Below are 25,768 nucleotides of genomic sequence, written 5' to 3'. Positions count from 1 at the left end.
ATGGTATGCTAGTGAAGCTGTGTGAGGATAAGGAAGTACAATTTGTGGATGTATGGCATGTGTTTGACGGAAGAATGGAATTATACAGGCTTGATGGGTTGCATTTGAATGGCTTTGGAATGAGTGCATTGGAGAAAGTGTTGCTAGATGTAAGTGGTGTGTGTGTGTGTTTAATGCAAGCAACAGATCAGAAGTAAGAAATGAAGTGAAAGATCTGAAGAGTATTGAAGAGGCAGAAGTGCTTGGTAGGTGAAACAGTAGTAGCATAAAACATGAAGAGAGAACAGGAATGCAAGAGGAACAGGAAAATTTAGGGGAACCTGGGTGGGCAGGGAGACATGGCATAGGGAGAGTTGATGTTGAAAGTAGCAGTGAATGCATGTATGGAGACGGAGTGTATTGCGATGTGGGTGAGGAAAATGAGACTGAACGGATATATGTGGTAAGTGGTGATAAAGGTGATTAGACATGGGCAGATGTGTGAGGAAATCACAACCAAAAAGTGGCTTGAATAGGACTGGTTATAAACCTAAAAATGAACTGCAGTGTTCATTTACAAATTCTAGAAGTATCAGAAATAAGGAAGATGAAATGTTTTTTTCACTGATTGAGTTTATTCACCCCAAAACACAGGAATAAGTGAAACATGGTGAATGAAGATAATATTCTAATGGGACTATAAATGGAAGGATACAGTATTTTTTCTAGGATAGAAAGGACAAGGGGGAAGGAATGCAGATGATAGCAGGTGAATTATGTCTACATAAGGTAGACATGAAAGAGGGAAATAGTGGCAATGGTTATGAGGTAGTGTACTGTAAAGTGGAGGTTGACAGGAAGACATATTTAGTTGGATGTTGCTATAGGCCAGGGAATTTGGAGGTGATGGAAATGCATAAAAAACTTGGATTAGCGAACAAAGGAAGGGTAATTACTATTGGCAACTTTAATTATGGCAGTATAGATTGGAATGAACAGATAGCAATTGGGATTAAGGAAAATGAGTCTTGAGTTTTTGAGAGAGAGACAAAGAGATATCTCAGGCAGCATGCAAAGGAGGGCATGTGAGGATTGAGAGTTTTAGATCTGATCATTTCATCAGAGGATGTAATTGTGAGAGGAGTATCGTACTTTCCTCCAGTTGGTGAGAGTAATCATGAAGTGATCATCTGGGTTGTGGATAGCCATATGCAGACTTCTGTGAGGAAAGGATATATATATATATATATATGTGGAAATACAAGGATGGTGATTAGGACAAGCTTAGGAGGCAGCTTGGAGCTATAGCTTGGAATGAGGAGTTGAGTGGTAAGGAAATGCTGCTTGGGAACTGACGAAGAAATACATAATAGCATCAATATGTGAACAAGTTCCGAAGGCCAAAAGGCTGAATTAAATAGGTGTAAAATAGATGAATGAGTGGCTTAAGCATGAAATCTGGAAGAAGAACAAAGTACTTTGGAGGCAGTGCAAGAAGAATAATGGTAATAATCAGTGAATGCAGAGTATAAAGAACAAGCCAGAAGAGTGACTCAGTTAGTAAGGAAAATAAAAGTGGAGTATGAGCAGAAATTGGCAAATCAGGTGAAGAAAAACCCTAAAGAATTTTTAGATATGTAGTAAGTAGATTTAAGAATGATTATTATAAGATGATTTTAATTGATGAATTTGAGGTATTCATTGATCAGTTTACTTATAAATTCATCTCATTATCCTCATAAGGGTAGAATCATGAGCAACTCAAGTATAGAGGACATAGGAGAGGATGACTTAATTGTGAGTGAGCAAGGAGGTATTTGAAAAATAAATAACTTTGATGTAGTCCGCGTGGTTAGCCTAGTGGCTATGCGCTTCGCAACCATATGCCTGGGGAAGGAGTGTCCTAGGTTCGATTCCCGTCGGTGACGTGAGGAGCTGAAGGATCTTCCTCAGCCATAGCCAAGTTAGCCAGTCTTGGGCGTGGACAGCAGGGTTTTTTCCCCAGTTTATTCTGGGGTTTTTCATCCTGCAAAGCAGGCAAACTCGCCTTGAGAACTTAACACTACAGGCCATAGGATACACCGGGGCATAAGGCTGACCACCTTATCCTGTAAACGGAATGAGGTCCGATGATCAGTGGACCCTCGACACCGCAAGGTAAAAGAGGGTATAAGGAAGATGAGATGAGATAACTTTGATGTCAATAAAGTGATAGGATTTAATGACATATCACCATGTGTCTTAAGGGAATGATGCAGGGAATTGGATTCATTCATTCATAGTGAAGAATTTATGGAGACACAACACACGTGTTAGAATAATTACTTTTTTTTAACATTAAGCAATTAACAATCACGTTTTGACCTGTGTATTGAGGTCATCTTCAGGAAACATACATATGTACAATAGACAAGCTACATGCCTTTGCACTATACAAAAGTAAAATGAATCTAAGTGGTTATTAATCATTTGTCCTAGCTTGATCTCTGGTAAAAATAAAAAAAAAGGAACTACATTAAACAATTTTTACATTCCTTTCATGTTGAGATTTTCTTTCTAGGGTTGTTCTGGTTGCTATATGGGTTGAAGATGTGTCCTCCACATTCTTGGAATAATTAATCCATTTTTGTTCAGATTTGGATGATGTTTTAGCATTTCACAAACTACTTTGAATTTTCTTTCATACCAGGTTTTGGTATGGTGTAGAGACTTAGTGCCTTTCTAGTCAATTCTATAGCATGTTTGGAGTGAGTGGTCTGATAGGCCATAGTGGAGGTATTTAATGTCCTGTTTGTGTTCATCTTTTCTGATTGGTTGTCTTGATGTTGTATTTAAGTTAACTATGTTAATTAATTGGCTAGTCTTTCTGAAGCGATGTAGAGACAGTAACTTGATACCAAACTGCATTAAAATAAAAAAGAAGTTTATTTCAGCCAAAGTGCTCCATATTTATGCCTGTTTGGAAAAAAGCTTTGTTGAGAGAACAGATCCATGAGGCTTGCAAAAATTTAGCAGTTACTGAAGCCAGCGTTTTACATAAAAAATCAGAGCTATTGAGCTACTTTTAGAGATTATTACAGACAACTCAGCAAAGCACATGTTACTTAAGAACAAGGAAAAATTAATAGCGAAGTTTCAAACACTAAAACAACAAGAAAGCAAGACAATCTGGACACCATATCCAGAGGAACAGCCAATTACAAACCAATGATACAAGGAGCAGCCAATCACCTATGAGCGAAGTTAGAAGCAACCAACCACAAACAGATCATGGCTAAGTGATCAACAAATCCAGCTTCAACCTTAATGGTGGGGAGCTCTCAAAAAAGGCCTGAACTATGCCATTGCGCCAAGATCAGTTAACAAATTAGATTTTCATAAGGCATATTCCAGTAATTGGACCACATTTTTTTATTTTTTTATTAAGCTAAAAGCACAATAAAGAAATAAAATCCGACAAGTTTTGTAAGTCGTTTGACTTACATCTTCAGGGGTAAAAGGTAACTGAAAGTTAAAACAACAAAAAAGAGAAATTAATAGTTCATACTATACAGTTGTAGCCATCTGACTGTTTATAAAATTAAAAAATAAGAATGCAGATTCAAAGCAGTTCTGATTTTTTAATTTTATAAACAGTCAGACGGCTACAACTGTATAGTATGAACTATTAATTTCTCTTTTTTGTTGTTTTAACTTTCAGTTTCCTTTTACCCCTGAAGATGTAAGTCAAACGACTTACGAAACTTGTCGGGTTTTATTTCTTTATTGTGCTTTTAGTTTATTAAAAAAAAAAAATGTGGTCCAATTACCGGAATACGCCTTATGAACTTCTAAACCACAGAAACCTCCACTTACAATTAAAATTAGATTTTATTTATCACATTGTGAAAGAGGTCTAAAATCCCTACCCTCCAATTTAGCTTGACAAAATACAAACAGAAACATTGTACATGCTAAACTCTAATAAAGAACTAAGTTGCTACCTAACCAAAACAGAAAAATTGCCACTGAAATCACTAAAAAATAACCCAGAGATCGTGATTACAAAAGCAGATAAAGGTAATGCTACCGTTCTTCTTGATCAGATGGCATACCTAGATAAAATGAACCTATTGGTATCTGACCACAACATGTACCAAATGGTGAATTACAACCCTACAAACTGCATTAAAAAGAAAACAACAGAATTAATCAAATCAGTGATCACATGACCAGAGAAACAACCAAAAAACTTATACTACTTTATGCCCATGCTCCCAGAATTTATGGCCTGCCAAAAATACACAAAAACAAACACGCCACTATGTCCAATAGTTGAAGGAATCGACAACTCTAATTATCACTTAGCCAAGAAATTAGTGGCCACACTCAAGGAGTTGGTAGGTCATTTCCCCTCCTACATAAAAAATACACAACACTTCATAAACATTAGTCAGTTTTGACGTAACTGCCCTTTTCACTAATGTTCCTATCCATGATACTATTCTTCTCTTACAAAACATATTTCTGCCTAATATCATGGCCCTCTTTGTCTACGTACTCCGCTCCGGGTATTTTGTGTGGCAAAATCATTTTTACCAACAAAAAGAAGGTATGGCCATGGGCTCACCATTCCCCCCCCAATAGCTAACTTTTACATGGAAGACATCGAGCAACAAGCTCTAGATTTTCCCAACCTAAAACCCAAAGTCTGGCTCAGATATGTTGATGATATTTTCGCCATTTGGCCCCACAGCTGTGAAACATTAAATATATTCCTAAGCCACTTGAACAAACAACACAAATGTATCCAATTCACCATCGAAATCGAAAACCACTCTCTTCCTTTTCTAGATACACTCGTCACACGTCCTCCCTCAAGCTGCCTCTCCTTCACTGTCTACCGCAAACCTACACATACAGGCCAGTACATACATAAAAATTCATACCACCATCCAACACATAAACTACGAGTCATCAGCACCCTCAAACACAGAGCCCTAACAATTTGCTTCAATGAACAAGCTTTGAACTGAGAATTTGAAATAATTAACCAAACATTTTAAAAAAATGGCTACTAAAAACAGTTCACAAGTTCCTCCATAAAAATGCCATTAAAAGCAAAAAATATTACAAGAATGCCATAGCCATACCCTACATTAGAGGCATTTCAGAAAAAAAATAGATAGAACACTACTTAAATACATCATCAAGACAAACTTCAAACCCCTGGCAAAACTAAGATATATACTTAGCTCCTCCAAAGATCCTCTTCCATACCTTGCCCACCCAGGGGTTTACAAAATTCACTGTACCTGTAACTACCTTATATAGGGGAAACAGGATGCATGATCCCAATCAGAAAAGATGAACACAAACTCCACATTTAAATACCTCCACTATGATAAAACAGGCCTATCAGACAAGCACTCCAAACATGATACAGAATTGACTGGAAAGGCACTAAATCCTTACACTGCACCAAAACCTGGTATAAACGAAAATTCAAAGAAACTTGTGAAATGCTAGAACATCATCCAAATCTGTGCAACAGCATGTAGCTTGTATATTGTACATATGTATATTTCCTGAAGGTGACCTCAATGCAGAGGTCAAAATGTCCATTGTTACTTCATCATATCTACTTGTCCATCCTATTCTTGGATGGGTTGAGTTCCCCCCCCCTCCCACTGAGGAGGCTCACAGCTAATTAATACAAGTAGATCGTCACTCCTTGCTGCACCCCTTAAGGGCAATATTTCTGACCAGTCTGTGTGTGTTCACAGAGCCGGTTTGCCTGTTCTGTGGGATGAAAAACCCAAGTTTCCGGGTGACCCCCCACCTCTGTATGAGACCAGCTAATTCACCTTTCATTGAAAGAGACCAGATAAAGGTTCCTAATGTCAGTCAGGAATCAAACCCAGGTTTTTCCAACCAAAGGGCTTCGTCTATACGACTGAGCTACAGTGGCTCGTTGTTACTTGCTTAATGTTCATCATCATCATCATCTTCCTTATACCCTCTTTTACCTTGCGGTGTCGAGGGTCCATTGATCTTCGGACCTCACTCCGTTTACAGGATAAGGTGGTCAGCCTTATGCCCCGATGTATCCTATGGCCTGTAGTGTTGAGTTCTCAAGGCCAGTTTGCCTGCTTTGCAGGATGAAAAACCTCAGAATAAACTGGGGAAAAAACCCTGCTGTCCATGCCCATGACTGGCTAACTTGGCTATGGCTGAGGAAGATCCTTCAGCTCCTCACATCACCGACGGGAATCGAACCTAGGACACTCCTTCCCCAGGCATATGGTTGCGAAACGCATAGCCACTAATCTAACCACGCGGACTTAATTAAATATCTTTCTTGTGTTTACGTGCATATATTATTCAGTCTTTATGTCACAAGTATCCTTAAAACATCAGACTTCTCTATGTATTCTCTTACATTCTTCAGTCCTTGCATTGCTTTGTTTATCCAATTGCTTTCTTTTAATTAGATCCCATGTTGAATCTGATATCAATGGTCTCTTGAAATTCCACTTGAGCCTATATACTTCTTGGCTGTATCCTGTATTATAACCTTGACTCCTTTCCAGAGTATTACCAGTGAGTTCTTCTCACTAGCGCCCAAAAGATCATCCAACCAAGTTGATGTTTCTTCTGTAAACCCACTAGGAATTACTCTAACATTAAGTCTATTGGGACGAGCCAGACTTGAAAGGTTTCTAAGTCCGGTCTTACTTTGGCTCTTACTAGCTGATGGTCTGTATCACAGTCTGCTTCAAGATAAGCATGCACATCAAAAATGCTTGTCTTCCACTGTTGGAGAATCAAGATGTAATCAATCTGGTGCCATTGACCTATCAGTTGTAGATGTCCAAGTATAGGTCTGTCATTGGCGTTTCTGGGAGCAAGTATTGGTAATAACTTATCTGTTAGCTTCACCAGGCCCAGGACTCAGTAAAATAAAGCAGGCTAGTCAAGTGACAATTATGGTGAAATCATAGTGAAGAATTTATGGAGACACAACACATGTGTTAGAATAATTACTTTACTTAACATTAAGAGATATAACATCACGCAGCTTGTTCTATTTTTAAATGATCTTAGTATTCCACCTTGTATTTTTTTAAAACTGTTCTTGTAGTGCCACTGAAGATGGTCTGCTATTTCCAGACCGAAATATTTGGTTAATTAAATATCTTTCTTGTTTTTACATGCATATATTACATATAGATAGAGAAGTCAGAAGAGCCATCAGGCAGCACAAAGAAAATTTTTAAGTTAAAAAATGTGAAGAGATAGAGTTTCAGATGAAGAGGCACAAGGATGTTTCATTTATAAAAAAATAAATAAAAGGATGTTTCATTTAGTTCATGACCTAAAGCACAAGTTTCAACCCAAATTGAATGTCATCAAAGACAGGAATGGAGCACTACTAACAGAAGAACTGGAAATCAAAAACAGATGGAAAGAATATACTATGAGGTACTGTACAACAGAACGGATAAAGAAAATTTGGAGGAATCCCTCTCATCAGAAAAATTTCGATTCGGAACCTCCTCCGCTTAGGTATGAGGATGAAAGAGCAGTTAAACTGCTTAACTTGTGTGAAGTATTGGATGAGCTTAACACAGAATTAGGATAGATTGATCAGTAATCTGAGGTCTGATGATACATTACTCCTCTGTAATGGCAAGGAAGAACTGAGATAAATTCTTGACAAAGTTAATGAAATTAGTAATAACAGAGGACTTCAGTTCAATCCTAGCAAGACAAAGATTATGGTTCTCAAAGGAAATATAGACAGGGAAGCCTGAGATACAAATGTACCTTAATGGAAAAAGAATTGAGGAAGTCAACAAGTTCAAGTACCTGGGATCCATTATTAATGTGAAGAAATTGCTGTTCAGAAGATGTAAGAAGAAGACCAGAATGGCTAAAACAACAGTTAGAGACTTGTCTAAAATCTGGAAGGATGGATCTATCTCTATAGGAGTTAAGGATTTTGGTTGTTGCTGTTTCTCCAACAGTGACTTATGGATATGAGACTTGGAACCTAAAGAAGTTAGACAGGAAAAGGATAGTTTCATGCTTTTGAGATGTGGTATTACAGAAGACTGTTGAGGATATCATATACTGAAAGGGTGACGAATAGACAGATGTTAAATAGAATCAGTAGAACTTTAAAGCTCCTTAAGGATAGTGAAGGAAGAAAGTTAAAATACTTTGGACACATGGAAAGGATGAAAGGAGGATTTTCAGAACAGTAATAGAAGGTAAAGTTCCTGGAAAAAGAGAAAAAGTGTAGACTGTCAGTGAGATGAATGGATGGTGTTTCTGGAGTTACTGATCTTTAGAGACTTGAAGCTTCCAGAAGAGTATACAACAGGTCAACATGGCAAGTGTGGCACATCACTGAGCATCTGAGTGACCATACAGCATATGTGGATGTCAATTGAACTGATGGATGGATTGGCATGGCCACCACCTTCCTCCCATGTTAGATCCACAATATTTTCTTTTTGTGTGCAGTCCTTCCTTTGAAAGTCTTTAACACCCATATGATTTATTTTCCTGAATACTAGGAATAAATTAAGGGTAAGTTTTATGACTAATATTTGTCTGTCTTTCTTTTTCATTATTTTGTTATATTCCCAAAGATGTCTCACAGAGACATCTGTGAGAATATAATATAATAATAGTATTGCATACAAGCAACATAAAGGTAAATGAAAATGATCAGACTAAGCCAAATTCTGAGGAGCTCTCTGTGGATGCTGATAGATAGTCTAGATTGTTGGCTTGGGGGGGGGGGGGTAAGAATAACTGTTTCTCATATTTTAGGAAGTTACACACAGCTATATTTATTGAGGTTGAATTAATTTTTAAATTCTGCTGCTGATTCTCCAAAATAAGCAGAGAATTGAAGAGGGAAAAACACTTGTATACCTTGCACCAGTAATGTGCATACAAGCAACTCAGTTTTGGAATTAGTAGTGGATCTTAATCAACCCAACCTCAGTAAATATGGTTGGTGAAACTCTCTAAGATATGTGAAATATTAATTCTTAGACTTCCCTCCCAATAACCTTGGCTGCCTTCCAGCACCCATAGATGATGCTCCCCCCCAAATAGAACTTCATGCTTACAGTTTTATCCCTTCTACTTGCTCTTTTTACTTTTGTGTCCAATTCTTACATTTTATTCCTGAGGATGTCTGTACAGATACAAAATATTAGAGTCCTTAAACTTATGTTTAATTCATTCCTGGTGCTGTTTAATTTCATTCAGCCTAAAAATGAGCTTCAACCAGCAGTTAAGACAAAATATGTGATTATTCTACTAGCTTTAGGTATGCAGTATATATCTTCCTTCAGTTTGACCTCTTCTCACACACACAGGTTTTCATACTTAGGCACTGTTTCCATCTGCCTTCCCAGTTTGTCACCATTGTTTGCTTTTGTAATTCAACATTTCCTTTGGATTGTCCAAATAAAATAGCCGACTACCCAGCATTTCCTCCAAATCAAGACAGGAAAAATATAGTTATCAACTCTGAAATAGGGAAGCATGAGAAAAAAAGCCCAGAAAATCCTGAAATCTTGAGATCATTAGCCCTTTCAAAAATAATGGAATTAGGACCTGACTCAATAAAGATCTACACAGATGGCACCAAAAATCCAAATGGCAATTCTGGGAGTGGCATACTCATCTATGGCTTTCATAATATAGACTTAAAAACAACTAACAGTATTGGATGCAACTCATACCATGCAGAATTAATAGCCATTAACACAGCACTGCAATATTTGGACAAACAAAACCCAAAGGAGTTTATATTTTTCACAGATTTCTTAGCAGCCCTCCTAGCTATTAAGAACTGCTACACTAGCCATCAAGAAATACTTAGAAACATAGCAAAAAACATAAACAAACTACATAAGGATTCTGAAATAATCTTCCAATGGATCCCATTCCATGTGGGATTAAAGAGAAACGTAACTGCAGAGAAAGTAGCAAAAATGGCCGCAACATCAAGTGATACCACAGATTTCGATCTTTTTAAAACCACCCAAAAAGAAAACATAAAAAGAACAATTCTTCAGGACATGACTCACCACTGGTACTCAGCAGAAAATCCAGGAGCTACCATCAACTCCAAGTTTAGTCGCAGTGCCACCCCCGTGATCTCTCGCCTCAAGACTGGCCACACAAGACCAATCAAGTTTAGCAATGGCATAAAAGTCTTCCCCACCTGCAAAATCTGTAACATCGAGGAAGCATCACCAATGCATTTGCTAAACTGTATGAATATTTCCAAATGTGTGAACTCTATAACAACCCAGAAAAGGTGCTGTATAAAATACATGAACTAGACCTCTATGATTTGGTGTAATAATACCATGGGATAATTAAAATAAAAAATAGAAAAAATTCAACATATATCATTGTTTTTTATTTGAAGTTCTTACATGATTTGCCACCTCCCAAGTTAGGACTGCATGATTATTCTCTCTTCATTTGGAGGCAAAACAATTTCATTTATATAAAGATTCTCCAATGCTGTTACTAGATCCAATATTCTTGCTGCATGAATCTCTTTTGTTATATGCTACATGAAGGATTTATTCCTCAGTAACTATAAATTTTCTTTCTTATTGGCATGCATTCCTTCTCCTCACTATCCCCATAGTTGAAATACTGAATGATAGTTCTGCTTGTATCCAAAATTTTGTATATTTAAGTATAGTCAGTGGCATACTCAATCATATGGGGGCATCCACAGTTCTTTTCAGAAGTCTGCCATGTAGCAGTATCCAACTGTGTATTTTGTGCTGTTAAGCTTGACCTCACACCATACATCTTGTATTACTCATACTACCATTGCCACTACCATTCTGGATCTCTATTCCTTACTCTTGTCTGTTAGCCAGGTCGCTTACCAGTGCCAATAATTTTTGGTTCCATATAATTACCAATGTTAGAAAATCGTTGCCATTATTCCTGATGCTTCAGACATTGGCCAGAACCATCTACCAGACTGATATATCCTTTCCTTCATGCTTACATGGTGATCAGAATACATTATGAAAAATTATGGAGACAACTACCGTATTAGAGCAAAACTTTAGTTCAATGTAAATCAAAATGGACACTTGACGTTTCGACCTTCATATCAAGGTCATCATCTGGAGCATACACATATATACAAAGAAACAAGCTGCACTACAATCTACACGGTTTGCTAAAGTTACTGACCAACCATTACAATTATTGGCCTGACCTCTGGTGAGGAAAAAAAAAACTTTTACTACATCAAAGCTAGAGTCCTATTATTATTATCTATTAGGTTACAAAATTAAATTGGGCTGGAGAGCAACATGTTTATATATATATATATATATATGAAAAAGCTTTAATGACTGATACCGAGAGATAAAAAGATGACAAGATATATTTGAAATGATACTACTAGTTTACTAGTTTCGTTGAATTGATCAACATCTTCAGGTATCACAATCAAAGAAGTATATAAAAAATTACAGAGACTTAAAATTGTAATAACAGAACAAGTATAAAAAGACAGTAGCGTGTTTAAAAACAAAATGTAAGTTTGAGTTCCAAACTCGTTTTTTGTTTTCAAACACGCTACTGTCTTTTTATACTTGTTCTGTTATTACAATTTTAAGTCTCTGTAATTTTTTATATACTTCTTTGATTGTGATACCTGAAGATGTTGATCAATTCAACGAAACTAGTAAACTAGTAGTATCATTTCAAATATATCTTGTCATCTTTTTATCTCTCGGTATCAGTCATTAAAGCTTTTTCATAATATTCCAACCGAGTAAAAATGAATTTGAAAAAAAAATAATAAAAAATAAAATATATATATATATATATATATATATATATATATATATATATATATATATATATATATATATATATATATATATAAAAAACTATAATCCAACTAACAGAATAAAGAAAAAAAACTGAGAAATTAAGTCCATTACTTCTTGGCCATCAGACACTGTTAAAAATCTTACACCAATTATGCCTGTTAACCAGAATATATGGTGTTCCTAAAGTACACAAACAGAACGTTCTGCTTTGGCCGATAGTTGAAGAAATAGACAGTCCTAATTATCACCTAGCCAAGAAATTAGCGGGAATACTCAAGGATTTGGTAGGTCATTCCCCATCCTTATAAAGAACACACAATACTTTATAAACAAAATTAAAAACATAACGCTCAGCAAAGATGATTTATTAGTCAGTTTTGACGTTTCTGCCCTTTTCACAAATGTCCCAATCAGTGACACAATTCTTTTCCTACAGAACAAATTTCCACCTGGCATTATGGCCCTCTTTGTCCACATAGTATGTTCCGGTTACTTTGTGTGGCAAAATAAATTTTACCTACAAAAAGAACGTATGGCCATGGACTCACCACTATTCCCCCCAGTTGCTAACTTTTATATGGAAGCTTTTGAGCAAAATACTCTTGATTTCTTTACTCTAAAACCTACAGTGTGGCTTAGATAGTTTGAGAAGTGCCAAGAAGTGACGGACTTAAGTAATTTCTCAGTTTTTTTCTTTATTCTGTTAGTTGGATTATAGTTTACAAGCTGATAGGTGTTGTTATCGGAGACTAGTTGATTCATCTGATGGATGTAAGTTGATCCATCAAGGATGACAGTGGCATTACCTTTGTTCCGATTTTGTTATAATTATATCTTGAATAGCTTTTAATGACTTCATTGCTGCTAGTTCTGTTTTTATAAGATTGCTATATAAGGTTTTCTTTTTATTCAGAACATCGCTGGTTTCTAAACAAATTTTATCAGCTATATTAAGAATTATTGAGAACAAGATTAATATTAACTATATTAAGAACAAGAATTAAAGATTATTAGCAACACATTTATAAATAATGGCTATAACAAAAATACTATTAATAAAGTTCTTCATAAAACTTCATCAAAAAAGAATATAGATTACAGTAAAACCATAGCCATTGGTCCCATACATTGAAGGGTTATCAGAAAAAAATCAATAGAATCGTACACAATTATAATCTTAATGCCACTTTTAAACCACCTATAAAATTAAAAACATATTCAACTTCTCTAAGGATCCTCTCCTTCCTTTGGCATATCCTGGAATTTATAGCATCTACTGCACCTGTAATTTACCTTATATTGGTGAAACTGGAATAGGGAACTGGACAATGAGACTTATTTGTGCCTATGGTCCCACAGAAGATTCTACTAAGGTAGAAGTGGAGGAATTTTTTGAGGCTTTAGAAAAAGCAACTGACACAATGAAAAAGGAAAAGTTGGTCCTTGTTGGGGATCTAAATAGTAGAGTAGGAAATGATTGTGAGACATACAAAAATATTTTGGGAAAATTTGGAGAAAAGAGCAAAGCTAATAATAATGGCAAATATCTGTTGGATTTCTGCTCAGGACATGGACTGGTTATTACTAACACCATGTTCCAACATAAAAATGTGCACAAATTCACATGGAGAGAAGAGGCTAGGAATAAGAAAAGTCTCATTGACTATGTTATTGTTGATAGTGATGTTTTCTCCCTGGTGCAGGACACCAGAGTGTACAGAGGATTTGAAATTGGAAGTGATCACTATTTAGTCTTGAGCAGGATAAAATCGAATTTCATATTGAAAAGAATAATATGTAAGAAAGTTTTAAAGCGAATAAAAGTTGAGCATCTCTCAGATGTGAACTGTAGACTAAAATACACAAAGATTATCGAAGAAAAAATGAAAGAGTTTGAGAACAGGAACCAAACCTTGGAGATTCAGTGGCAAACTCTGAAGGAAACATTAATTGATTCTGCCAGAGAGGCATGTGGTGAGGTTGTGTGCAAAGATAAAAAAATCAGAACTCCCTGGTGGACACAGGAAGTTAAAGAGGCAGTGAAGGAAAAGAAGAAAGCATATCAAAAGTTCCTGGCAAATAAGTCAGCTTTTACTCTTACAGAATACAGAGACAAATGTAAGAAAGCTAAACAGTGTGTAAAACTAGCTAAACAAAAGTCATGGGAGGACTTTGGCAAGAATATAGAAAATAAATATCAAGAAGGTAGCAAAATATTCTGGAGGTTGTTGAAGAAGCTTAGGAATGGAGGAAAGAGTGCTGTAAAAGGAATTAGAGATGATAAAGGTGACATGAAAACAGGAGAAAAAGATATCCTTGAAGTATGGAGTAATTACTTTGAAAAACTGCTAAATGAAACAAGCAGTGATGACAGCACAGTGATAAAAAACACTGACCAGGCATGCAGTCAGGAATACATATCCATACTTGAAGTAGAAAAAGCCATCAAAGGCTTGAAATGTGGAAAGGCAGCAGGAGTAGATGATATTCGACCAGAAATGCTGAAGTATGGTGGTATAAGAGTCTTACAGTGGCTGCACTGCATAGTTCAGAAAGCCTGGACAGAGGGACGAATTCCCGATGATTGGAGTAGAGCTCTCATAGTACCCATATATAAAAAGGGAAATAAAACTGAATGTGAGAATTACAGAGGTATTTCCCTACTGAGTGTTCCTGGCAAGATCTATGCAAGTATACTTGAGAAACGGTTGAGAAGAATTGTGGAAGAAAAGCTTGGTGAAGAACAAGCTGGATTCAGGCCAAATAGAGGCTGTCAGGATCAGATCTTCACTTTACGACAAATAGTCGAGAAAGCATCGGAATATAACAAAGATCTGTATTTAAGTTTTGTCGATTTTGAAAAGGCATATGACAAGGTGCCAAGAGAGAAGCTATTCAATACACTGCAGTTATATGGTGTCAATGGGGCATTATATCAAGCAATACTTAGTCTTTATTTGAGTTGTGAGTCAGCAGTTAGAATTGAAGGAAGTACAGGAAGATGGTTTAATGTTAAATCTGGTGTGAGACAAGGATGTACATTATCCCCTCTGTTATTCATTATCTATATGGATCACATTATGAAGGAATGTGGTATTAAACCTGATATCAAAATTGGAGATGTTAATGTCAGCTCTTTGCTTTATGCGGATGATGTTATACTTCTAAATAAATCCGCTACAAGTCTGCAAGATTCTCTGACTAAATTGAATAGCTGTTCTAATAGATATGGTATGAAGGTCAGCAATAAAAAGACAAAGACAATGAAAATAGGCAGAATCATTGAAAATGTCAACTGTGTTGTGAATGGAGAACCTGTGGAACAAGTAAAACATTTCAGCTACTTAGGCACAATTTTTACTGAAGATGGTAAACTAAATATAGAAATAGACAACAGAATCAGCAAAGCTGGTATGGTGGGAAGTCAATTGAATAAATTCATATGGAATAAGAAAGAAATTAGTCGGAACACTAAATTAGCTGTATACAAGACTGTGTTCAAACCAATTTTAACTTATGGATCTGAGAGCTGGGTCAGAAGTAAAACACTTGACCAAAGACTAGAGACCGCAGATATGAGAGTCCTGAGAAAGATTAGAGGCGTGAACAGATGGCATCAATGGCAATATCATATTAAAAATGAGGATATTAGGAAAGAACTTGACATTGTCAGCATCCCGGAATGCGTTAGCAGAGCTAATCTCAGATGGTATGGTCACTTAAATAGAATGGGAGAGGAAAGATTAGCAAAACAAGTGTTCTCTGCCAGGTTGGCAGGAAAACGACCCAGAGGAAGACCAAGATATAGGTGGATTGATATGGTACAAAGTGCCTTAGACGATAGAAATATAAGATCTGATAATGTTGGAGTCTTGACAAGTAACAGACTGATTTGGAGGAAAATTGTAGATAGGAAGTTAGTAATGATGTAATTTTTTCATGTAGTACTGTCATATCCTGTACACCCCCTTGAGGGTACATGGCAGGAATTTGATGATGATGATGATGATGGTGAAACTGGATGTACAATCCCTATATATAAAAAAAGAACACAAAAGACATATTAAATATAACAATTTTGGTGAAGCAGGCCTCTCAGATCATGCTCTCAACACCCTACACCAAATTGATTGGAAAAGTACCTGCTCTTTACATCATACAAAAACCTGGTATGAATGAAAATTTAAAGAAACCTGCAAAATTATGATTAACCATCCTAATCTCAACAATAATGGTGGCATAAAAATTCCAAGAATTTGGATCGCACATATTCAGCCTACTTAGTTTCCAGCGTACCCTGACTTTAGGACTTGAAGCAATTTTCAGCTTTTATTGGAAACTATTCCATACCATTTGGTTAGAATTTATATGTATACTTACATAGTTTTTATATATATATATATAAACATGTTGCTTTCCAGCCTAATTTAATTTTGTAACCTAATAGATAATAATAATACTCTAGCTTTAGATGTAGTAAACGTTTTTTTTTTCCTCACCAGAGGTCAGGCCAATAATTGTTGTAACGGTTGGTCAGTAACTTTAGAAAACCATGTAGATTGTTGTGCAGCTTGTTTCTTTGTATATATGTGTATGCTCCAGATGATGACCTTGATATGAAGGTCGAAACATCGAGTGCTCATTTTGGTTTATGTTAAACTAAAGTTTTGTTCTAACACAGTAGTTGTCTCCATAATTTTTCATAATGCAGACTATATATTCAAATTCTTTTAAAACCTTACTGTTTCAAATAAGCATCCTAACTTTGACAATTATTTGATCTAGTATTTTATATGAAGCACAAAGCTGGAGCATAACAGACTGTGATGTCAAAGCCTTGCAAATTTTTTAAAGTGAAATCCTTAATAAATCCTGTAAGTTATCTCTCACAGGTGATAATTGAGAAGAAAACAATCTTGAACTTTATCATCTCTAATACTAAATGATGAAATATCTTACAGACTTAAATGTCTTGCACATTTGGAAACAGTGAATGAGGATAATGGTCAAACAGGCATTCATGCTGAGTCTTGACATGAAGCAACCTAGGGGAAGATGACAGTGTTGGGAGGATAACATCCAAAAGGACTTTACAAATGGAAGTCCTGGATTGGACTGAAAGAACTTGGGAAAGAGTGGAGGAAAATTGTTCTTGCAGTATGGAGCTTTAGAGGTGCATTATGCTAGAGGAAGAATGGACTGATTTGGAACATCTCCATGTAGGGTACTTTTCACCTGGCAGTGAATATAAGTGTATGTGTTGTGTGTGAGGATACCATTGATATTACATTGAAATATATGATGGATACGAAGCATATGAGGATGTGTGTTTGATCCATAATGGTCAGTAAGGTGGTTAATGTAACCAAATTAATTCCATTAATTCATTATTTAAATTAAGGGGATATTTAATCCCACATTATTTCAAAGCCGAATAAGAGACTCTAAGATAGAAATCAAAGCGTTTCATGCCGAATATAGCAAACTATTAAAGTTCGGCAAGTCCAAGCGTAAGCAAACACCTGGTACTGGGAAACTTGCAGTAAAGGTGGATAGAGCTATGATCACTGTTCTTAGTATTAGCACTAATGTAAAGCACATCCTCTAGGAGATGTTTGTTGTTTTACATTAAGGGAGACAGGTCACTACTGAGACCGTTTTCAACCTTTATTGAGGTCTCATCAGTGAGTAGGTAGACCAAATAATACCAAGATTGTAGTGATAATAGCTTTAATATATGAATTAATGGAATTAATTTGGTTACATTAACCACCTTACTGGCCATTATGGATCAAATACGCATCCTCATACGCTTCATATCCATCATATATTTCAATGTAATATCAATGGTATTACAATTTTAATATGCACTTTGCATCCATGATGACCTTGACCCCTATAGACGTCTTGGCCAGTAGTGTGGTTAATAACCCAAAAGATCTCAGCAATTGCCATTTTATCATTTCAGTTTGATATTTATTTGCAACAGCTATGATTTTTAGAAGCAGCATTTTAATGCAGAATAATGAATAATCAAAGGTTATTCTTATCCTGTTTTGTATGAGGATTGTCCAGGAAATTCCCGAACTTTTAAAATAAAAATTTTTCTGTCTAACTTAGAAGCTATTCAGCCTTGTCACCTTCAAGGTACTCTCCTCCACTTTGTATATATCACTGCCCGTGTTTCTTCAATCCTTTGAAACATTTCTGTTCAGTTCTTCTAGTGATGTTTTCTTTATCGAGTTGACTCAAAACATCGGCCTTTCAATCTCAATTTCAATAACTCTGCTGGTGTGAGTTTGGGCAAGTAAGCAGGCTATGGAATGACCATTGTTTTGTGTTTCGCCAAAAGTTGACAGGTTAATAATGATATGTGTGCAGGTACATTATCACGATGACACATCCATTAAGTTTCCCTCCAAGCAGCAGGCCTTTGTTTTTTTTTTGATAGTCTCCAAAGACATTGCATTACCTCAAGATAATAATACTCCTTTTTCACTATCTTGCCTTGTGGAAGAAATTCATGGTGAACAGTGCCCTCAGAATTGAAAAAAAAAACTGTCATCATCATCACTTTGATGTTTGACTGCACTTGTCTCACTTTTTTGGATCCTGATGTCCCTTTTGACACCCACTGTGACAATTGAGCTTTTGTTTTGATGTCATAGCCGTAAATCCACATCTCATCCCTGATAACGATGTTTTTTAAAAAGTTTTCATCCTCGTAAACTCGACTGAAAAGCTCTTGGTTCGCATCACCTCGAATTTGTTTTTGATCATCAGTCAAAAAGCAAGGCACAAATTTTGCTTCAATGCGACACATGCCTAAATTTTGCATTAGAATCTCATGGCAGACAGTTTTTGAAATGTTTACTTCTTCAGCTAAATCACGAACAGTTAAATGGCAGTTAGAATGAATGACTTCATGAACTTTTGCAACATTTTTGTCAAATTTCGATGTTGATGGTCATCATCGACTGAAGTTCATCCATCTTTGAAATGTTTCCACCACTTGTACTTTTGAGTCCAGCCTAATGCTTCATTTTCAAATGCTGTTTTAAACATTTCAAATATCTTCATGAAAGATTTTCTCAATTTGACACAAAACTTCACACAAATTCATCGATCAGGAAAATCACTCATTTTAAACACAACAAAAATCGCCAGACACACCAGACATGTGGCAACACAAACAGATGTAAGACAATAATTAAGCAAAATATCATGTCGTGGTTTTCACTAGGCTATTTCCCAATGTTGACACTAGATTGCAGCTTATGAAGTGCACAGCTAGTAGTGCTTGTTGTCACAATAATTCAAAAGTTTGGGAATTTCCGGACAAACCTCGTATATTGTGTGTCACTTGTTATTTTAATTTTTGCTGAAGATACCCAATAGCATAATTCTAGAAAAACAAAATTACTAATTGAATTGGACTTCTTTTCTCATTCTTCCAGTCCTTGCCCTTTGCTTTTGCTTATATTTTCCACACATTTCATCATCATCATCAAATTCCTGATATGTACCCTCAAGAGGTGTACGAGATATTATGATAGTACTACATGAAAAACATACATCATTAATAACTTCCTATCAACAATTTTCCTCCAAACCAATCTTATCTGTCAAAACTCTAACGTTATAGGATGTTATATTTCTGTCTTCTAAGGGACTTTTTACTGTATCAGTCTACTTATATCTTGGTCTTTCTCTTTAGAACACTTGTTTTGCTAATCTTTTCTCTCCCATTCTGTTTAAGTGACCATAACACCTAGGATTAGCTCTGCTAACACATTCCTGGATGATAACAATGTCATGTTATCCTAATATCCTCATTTTTAATATGATATTGTGATTGATGCCATCTGTTCATGCCCCCTAATCTTTCTCAATACTCTCATATCTGTGGTTTCTAGTCTTTAGTCAAGTGTCTTATTCCTAACCTGACTCTTGGATCCATAAGTTAAAATTAGTTTGAACACTGTCTTGTATATAGCTAATTTAGTCTTTTGACTGATTTCTCTCTTATTCCATATAAATTTATTCAGTTGACTTCCTACCATACTAGCTTTGTTGATTCTGTTGTCTATTTACTTATTTAATTTACCATTCTATTTTTCTATCCTTGCAAACAACCTCATCACATACCTCTCTGGCTGAATCAATCTTCTTCAGGGTTTTCCATTGAATCTCCAAGTTTTGGTTCCTGTTCTCTGTTTCATTTTTTCTTGAATAATGTTTGTGTATTTTAGTCTACAGTTTACATCTGAGAGCTGCTCAACTTTTATCCACTTTAAAACTTTCTTACATGTATTTCTTTTCAGTATGAAATTCAGTTTTATCCTACTCAAGACTAAATGGTGATCACTTCCAATTTCAAATCCTCTGCATACTCTAGTGTCCTGCACCAGTGAGAAAACATCACTATCAACAATAACATAGTCAGTGAGACTTTTCTTTTTCCTTGCCTCTTCTCTCCATATGAATTTGTGCACCTTTTTATCTTGAAACATTGTGTTAGTAATAACCACTCCATGTCCTGAGCAACCCAACAGGTATTTGCCATTATTATTAACTTTGCTCTTTTCTCCAAATTTTCCCAAAATATTTCTGTATGTCTGACAGTCATTTCCTACTTTGCTATTTAGATCTTCAACAATGACCAATTTTTCATTTTTCATTGTCAGTTGCTTTCTCTAAAGCCTCAAAAAATTCCTCCGCTTCTACCTTAGTACAACTTTCTGTGGGACAATAGATACAAATAAATTTCATTGTCCAGTTCCCCATTCTCATATTTGCTCACATCACTCTGCTTGATATTGCCTACCATTTCCACATTCCACACATTTGTATTTTCTTAATGGGTAAAATGTGATTTTTTGTTCTCATTTCAACAGCTCATTACCAATTACTGTTACTGTTGCTACATTTAGTACAGGTAATAATAATTGTATTGCATTTTTATCATTTTTCTTCTTTTTTGAAGTGATAGATTTGCTGCTTTTGGTGGTTTAATAACTGCTTATTGTTAATATTTTTATTGTTACTGGCTAATGGTTGATTCATGGCTAAACTTTTTTATCCCTGACACTGAAGATGGGAGAATTACCCTATAACAGTGGTCACCAAAGTGGTCGATATCGACCCCCAGGGGTCGATATAACATTGTTAGGGGTTGATTTGGGCTCAGGGATTGATTGGGGGTCGATAGAAAAATATAAGACATCAATCTATGGGTAATATTTAATTTGGTTAACTTGGATTACCTCCATCCTGAATGACAACGCAATTAAGAGTGAATTGTAGGAACAGTGACATGAATAGGACCTGTAAGATGGAGAAAGGTCATGAAAATAGTTACGGAAGCCAATCAAGTAGGCCAAAATAATGTATTTACCAATAAATGGATGTCGGTGGTTCCCGCCCGGCAACGAAGCACACTCTTCACATTGACAACGTTAGTAAATTGTATACTAAGTTAATAAAAGTCTTATTTTCATATATGTAAGGAAGATTGTATTATTGTTATTTTGTTATCTAAATTAAATTTTATATTTTATATATATATGTTTATATAGGAGGGATAAATAATATATTTTATATATTATTTATCCCTCCTATCAAATATGTAATGTTAAGAAGGACGTCAAAAACAAAAACGTATCCCTTTGACGTTAAGCCAGTATAATAATATATACTATGTTATACATACAATAAATACTGTAACTATAAAATAAACCATCAAAAAACTCACATAAGCGTCTTTTTTTGCTTGTCCTATTATAAGTACGTAATAGTAAAATAGAGGGGGTCGATAAAAAGTCAAGAAACTCTTGAAGGGGTCGACGGTCAAAGAAGTTTGGCGACCCCTGCCCTATAAGGTCAACTTAACTATTGCAAATACTTGCATCTTATGGTTAAAGATTAAATCCTAGATAATGTTCTCACACTCAACATAGTTGTGGGTTCTGTGACATTCTTCCAATGAATGACTGTGTCTCACAGTCAGTGCATCACTTCTTCTTCTTCTTCTTCTTCTTCTATCACTCTGCCTTATCCCATGTTAAACGGGGTCGGCGCACCAATCTTTAACCTTCCTCTTCCAAGTTCTCCGGTCCAGAGCATCCTTCGGACTCCATTCTTTCTCCCTAAGATCCTCTGTCATCTTATCCCTCCACCTGAGCTTGGGCCTGCCTCTTTTCCTCCTTCCCTCCAACTCCATATACTCCACTCATTTACCAACATACTCCTCACCCTTCCTCTCAACATGTCCAAACCACTTCAGCCTACTTTCTTGTATCTTCTTGCCAATTGGTCCCACCTTAACTGTCCCTCTGATGTAGTCATTCCTTATCCTGTCCTTCTTTGTCACACCACTCATCCATCTCAACATTCGCATCTCTGCTACCTCCATCTTCCTCTCCTGTACCTTGGTTATAGGCCACGTCTCCGCACCATGGAGCATCGCCGGCCTCACCACCATCTTATAGAGCTTTCCTTTCCTCTTACAACTCACTCTCTTGTCACACAGGACCCCGCTCATCTTCCTTCAATTCATCCAACCGCATGTTATTCAGTGCTGTATTTCCTCATCCAGGTCACCATTCCGCTCGACAACCGACCCAAGGTACTTGAATTTCTTCCCTGAAATTAGCCTTTCACCCTGGAGTTGTATGACGATATCCTCGTCACTCCCCGTTGACATATATTCAGTCTTCACCTGGTTAATTCTCATGCCGCTCTCCTCCAATGCCTTTCTCCACTCTTCCAGGGTATTTTCAAGCTTCTCTCGGGATGATTCGCATAGAACAATGTCATCAGCAAACAGCATGCTCCATGGTGCCTCCTTCTTGACATCCTCCACTAGTACATCCATGACCAGGTCAAAGAGGTAGGGGCTCAGAGCTGACCCTTGGTGTAGCCCTACGACAATAGGGAAACCTTCTATATAGAGGAACCCTTCTATATAATGGAGTCAGTGCATCACTATTGGGTGTTAACTGAAATGAAGATGATACTACTCATAATGTATAGAGAGATTTTTACATCTCTTATTAAAAAATGATGTATGCTATAATATAATACATATATAATGTTTGCTGATGGAAATTTGCTATAGTAAATTATTCACTGTAGTAAACAATTCCCATGGCCTTTAAGAGTTTGCTGTAGTCAAATGTTTTATACAATGACAGTCATAATAATAGTAATAACTTTTTTACACAACTTTCAGTATGAATTGTAAAAAAAAAAAAAATTAAAAAAATAAGACTTTTTCTTTTTTTTTAATTACAGACCGACATTGTTGTGGTTAGTTGTGATCTTATCACAAATTTCTGTTTTCATGAATTGGCTAACCTGTATCGTATTCATGATGCTACTCTCGCCATGTTATTGTCTCCTGCATCTTCAGCATTAAAGAATTCTTCTATTCCAGGAGTCAAGAGTAAACATAGACAAGGTAAAGTGTTTACATTCACTACTATATTTACATTTTTTAAGATACATACTCCGGTGTCCATATCCCAAGAACAAACACTTCTGAAGATTACAAGTGCAAATTCAGATGAATCAGCTTGTGGCAATTTGTATAAATGAGTAGAAATACTTTTTGAGTAGAAAGTGGATACATGTTCAAATTTTCGTATTTGCACACGAAGGGGTCACATGGTGCTACCCAACAGGATAATAGGACAGAAGGCTATGATAAGCAAATTGTGTTTGGAGGAAGCTCTTTTCATGAAGGAATAAAGTTGCAAACTTGGATAATTTTTAATTTCTCAGTGACATCAACTAGGTGATTTCATGCAGGGAAGAATTATTGGAAAGCGTGAAGAAGACTGCAGAATTACTGATATTGTCAAAGAGTTTGGAATCTCACTTAGCATTGTATCCAGGCTCTGGGCAGTATTTCAAACCAATGGAATGTGTTCCAGATGTTAGCTAAGAGGTCACCCTCACTCTGCCATGCAGCATGAAGACAGATTTTTGCTTATAACAGTAAAACTTAATTGACGCACCATGGCAGATGAGCTTGCAAGTTGGTTCCATTCAAGCACAAGTATGCAGATATCTCAACAAACTGTAACAAAGATGTCTGTGACAAGTAGGCCTATATGCCCCAAGGCCTGTAGTCTGTGTCCCTTTATTCACAGCTCATTGTAGGGCACATTTTCAGTGGTGTTGTATCCAAAAAATTGGACAAGACACCATTGGGCTAATGTACTCTTTATAGATGAGCATCATTTTAGCTTTTCCTCTGATTAGAAGACACTTGATCTGGCATGAAAGGGGTACTGCTTACCATTGTGAGAGTGTTCTTAAAGGAATAGATACAGTGGTGCTATGGTCATGGTGTGGGGAGGTATTATGCTTAATGGATGCATTGAGCTACGACTGTTGGAAAAAGGGACTGTGACTTGTGAATGATATTGCGGTGAAGTTCTTCAACGTTATACTTTATTTCTTTTGTGATGCTATATGCGAAGCATTCATTGAAGACAGATTTTTCAAATTTTCATGTAATATGCTTAATGGATACACTGAGCTACGACTGTTGGAAAAAGGAACTGTGACTTGTGAATGATATTGCAATGAAGTTGTTCAACGTTATGTTTTTTTTTCTTTCATGATGCTATACATGAAGCATTCATTTTTATGGATGACAGTGCCACATCATACACAAGCAGTGGAGATACTTCTGGAGACAGAGGATACCAATTTATCAAGAGTCCAGCATGCTCCCCAATCAACCCCATAGAAATGTTTGGGACACAATGGGGAGATGCATTGCTGCTCGAAATTCCTCCAGAAAATAAACAAGGCCTTATACTTACTCTGAAGAAGAACTGGGCCAGTTTACCTGAAGAATTCCTGAATCACAGTGTCTCTCGTAGCATCTCTCACAATGTCATAACATGCTAAGCGTGGTATGACATTGTAAGAGCTGCATTGGTTTGGGATGGACATATTCCATATTGAAATGTCTCTCCACATAGTTTTCTGTAAGCACTGTACATTACTTCCTTAATTGTATAATATAATTTGTTACTATGCTGGCAAAAAAAATTTATGTCCACATTTGTCTGTAGCCACAAAATTTTTTTCATATACAGATAAAAAGAAAATGTATGTTGTCCTTAACTTTTGGACACCAGTATATATCTGCCTATGAGGATGTTTCAAAATGCAATGTAATAAGCAGTCTTATGTTTTATTCTAATTTTATTCTGACAAAGATGCAAATATGTCATGAGTCCATTTTGCATATGTGTGTACCTCCATTGCAGTCAGAAGTCATGGGAGGTACAAACTGTCACACACAAAAAGTTTGTTAAACAGTGCTCTAAACTTATTCATCATTTCTGCATTCATAATACTCACATGCAGTGCATTCTGCTCACCACTTACTCTTCATGCAAAGAGTTTACTCCCTTTCTCATAATCCTCCTTATTCACTTTCCAGCAATTGCCTTTTATTATTCCCTTGTCTCCCATTCTATGAAAAATTTCTTTTAAATGGTAACAGTCCCATACTAACTTAATGTCATAATCATATATCTCTTTGTTTCCTATTCACGAGGCTCTGCAAACAGTATTCTCTCAGTCTGTCTTCATATTCCACATTTAAAAGACTCGTACAACCTTAGCAAATCTTCTCTGGATCCTTTCTCATATATCTTCATTCCATTGAAAACCAGGTAACCAAATCTGCACACAGTATACCATATGAGAACTGAACCAAGGCCTTTATACAATTTAAACATAACTAGTTTATTTCTGCATGTCAGGATCCTCTGTATCATTGCCATAATCTGATGTGATGACCTCACAACCTGTGCAATGTGACACCTAAAATTCTGGTCCCTCTCCACCACTCTCAGATCTTTCATCTCCTCTGC

The 25,768-nt window shown here is 36.2% G+C and overlaps 1 protein-coding gene across 7 annotated transcripts in view; it reads left to right on the top strand.

Moving 5' to 3' along the window:
• The window catches only part of eIF2Bgamma (eukaryotic translation initiation factor 2B subunit gamma), a 234,200-nt gene that overhangs the window by 33,642 nt on the left and 174,790 nt on the right, over window positions 1-25,768 (top strand). For all 7 annotated transcript variants that reach the window (XM_090410369.1, XM_090410364.1, XM_090410365.1 and 4 more), the window contains one exon: window positions 23,163-23,328. In XM_090410369.1, coding sequence (XP_090266495.1) covers window positions 23,163-23,328 — 166 coding nt within the window. The remainder of the gene's footprint in view (window positions 1-23,162; window positions 23,329-25,768) is intronic.

The sequence above is a fragment of the Typopeltis vanoorti genome, chromosome 20 (genome assembly GCF_054136105.1).
Source record: "Typopeltis vanoorti isolate ZY-2024b chromosome 20, IOZ_Tvanoo_1.0, whole genome shotgun sequence".
Classification (NCBI taxonomy): Eukaryota; Metazoa; Arthropoda; class Arachnida; order Uropygi; family Thelyphonidae; genus Typopeltis; species Typopeltis vanoorti.
The sequence above is the reverse complement of the archived record's forward strand: the minus strand, read 5'-3'. Positions and strand labels throughout refer to the sequence as shown.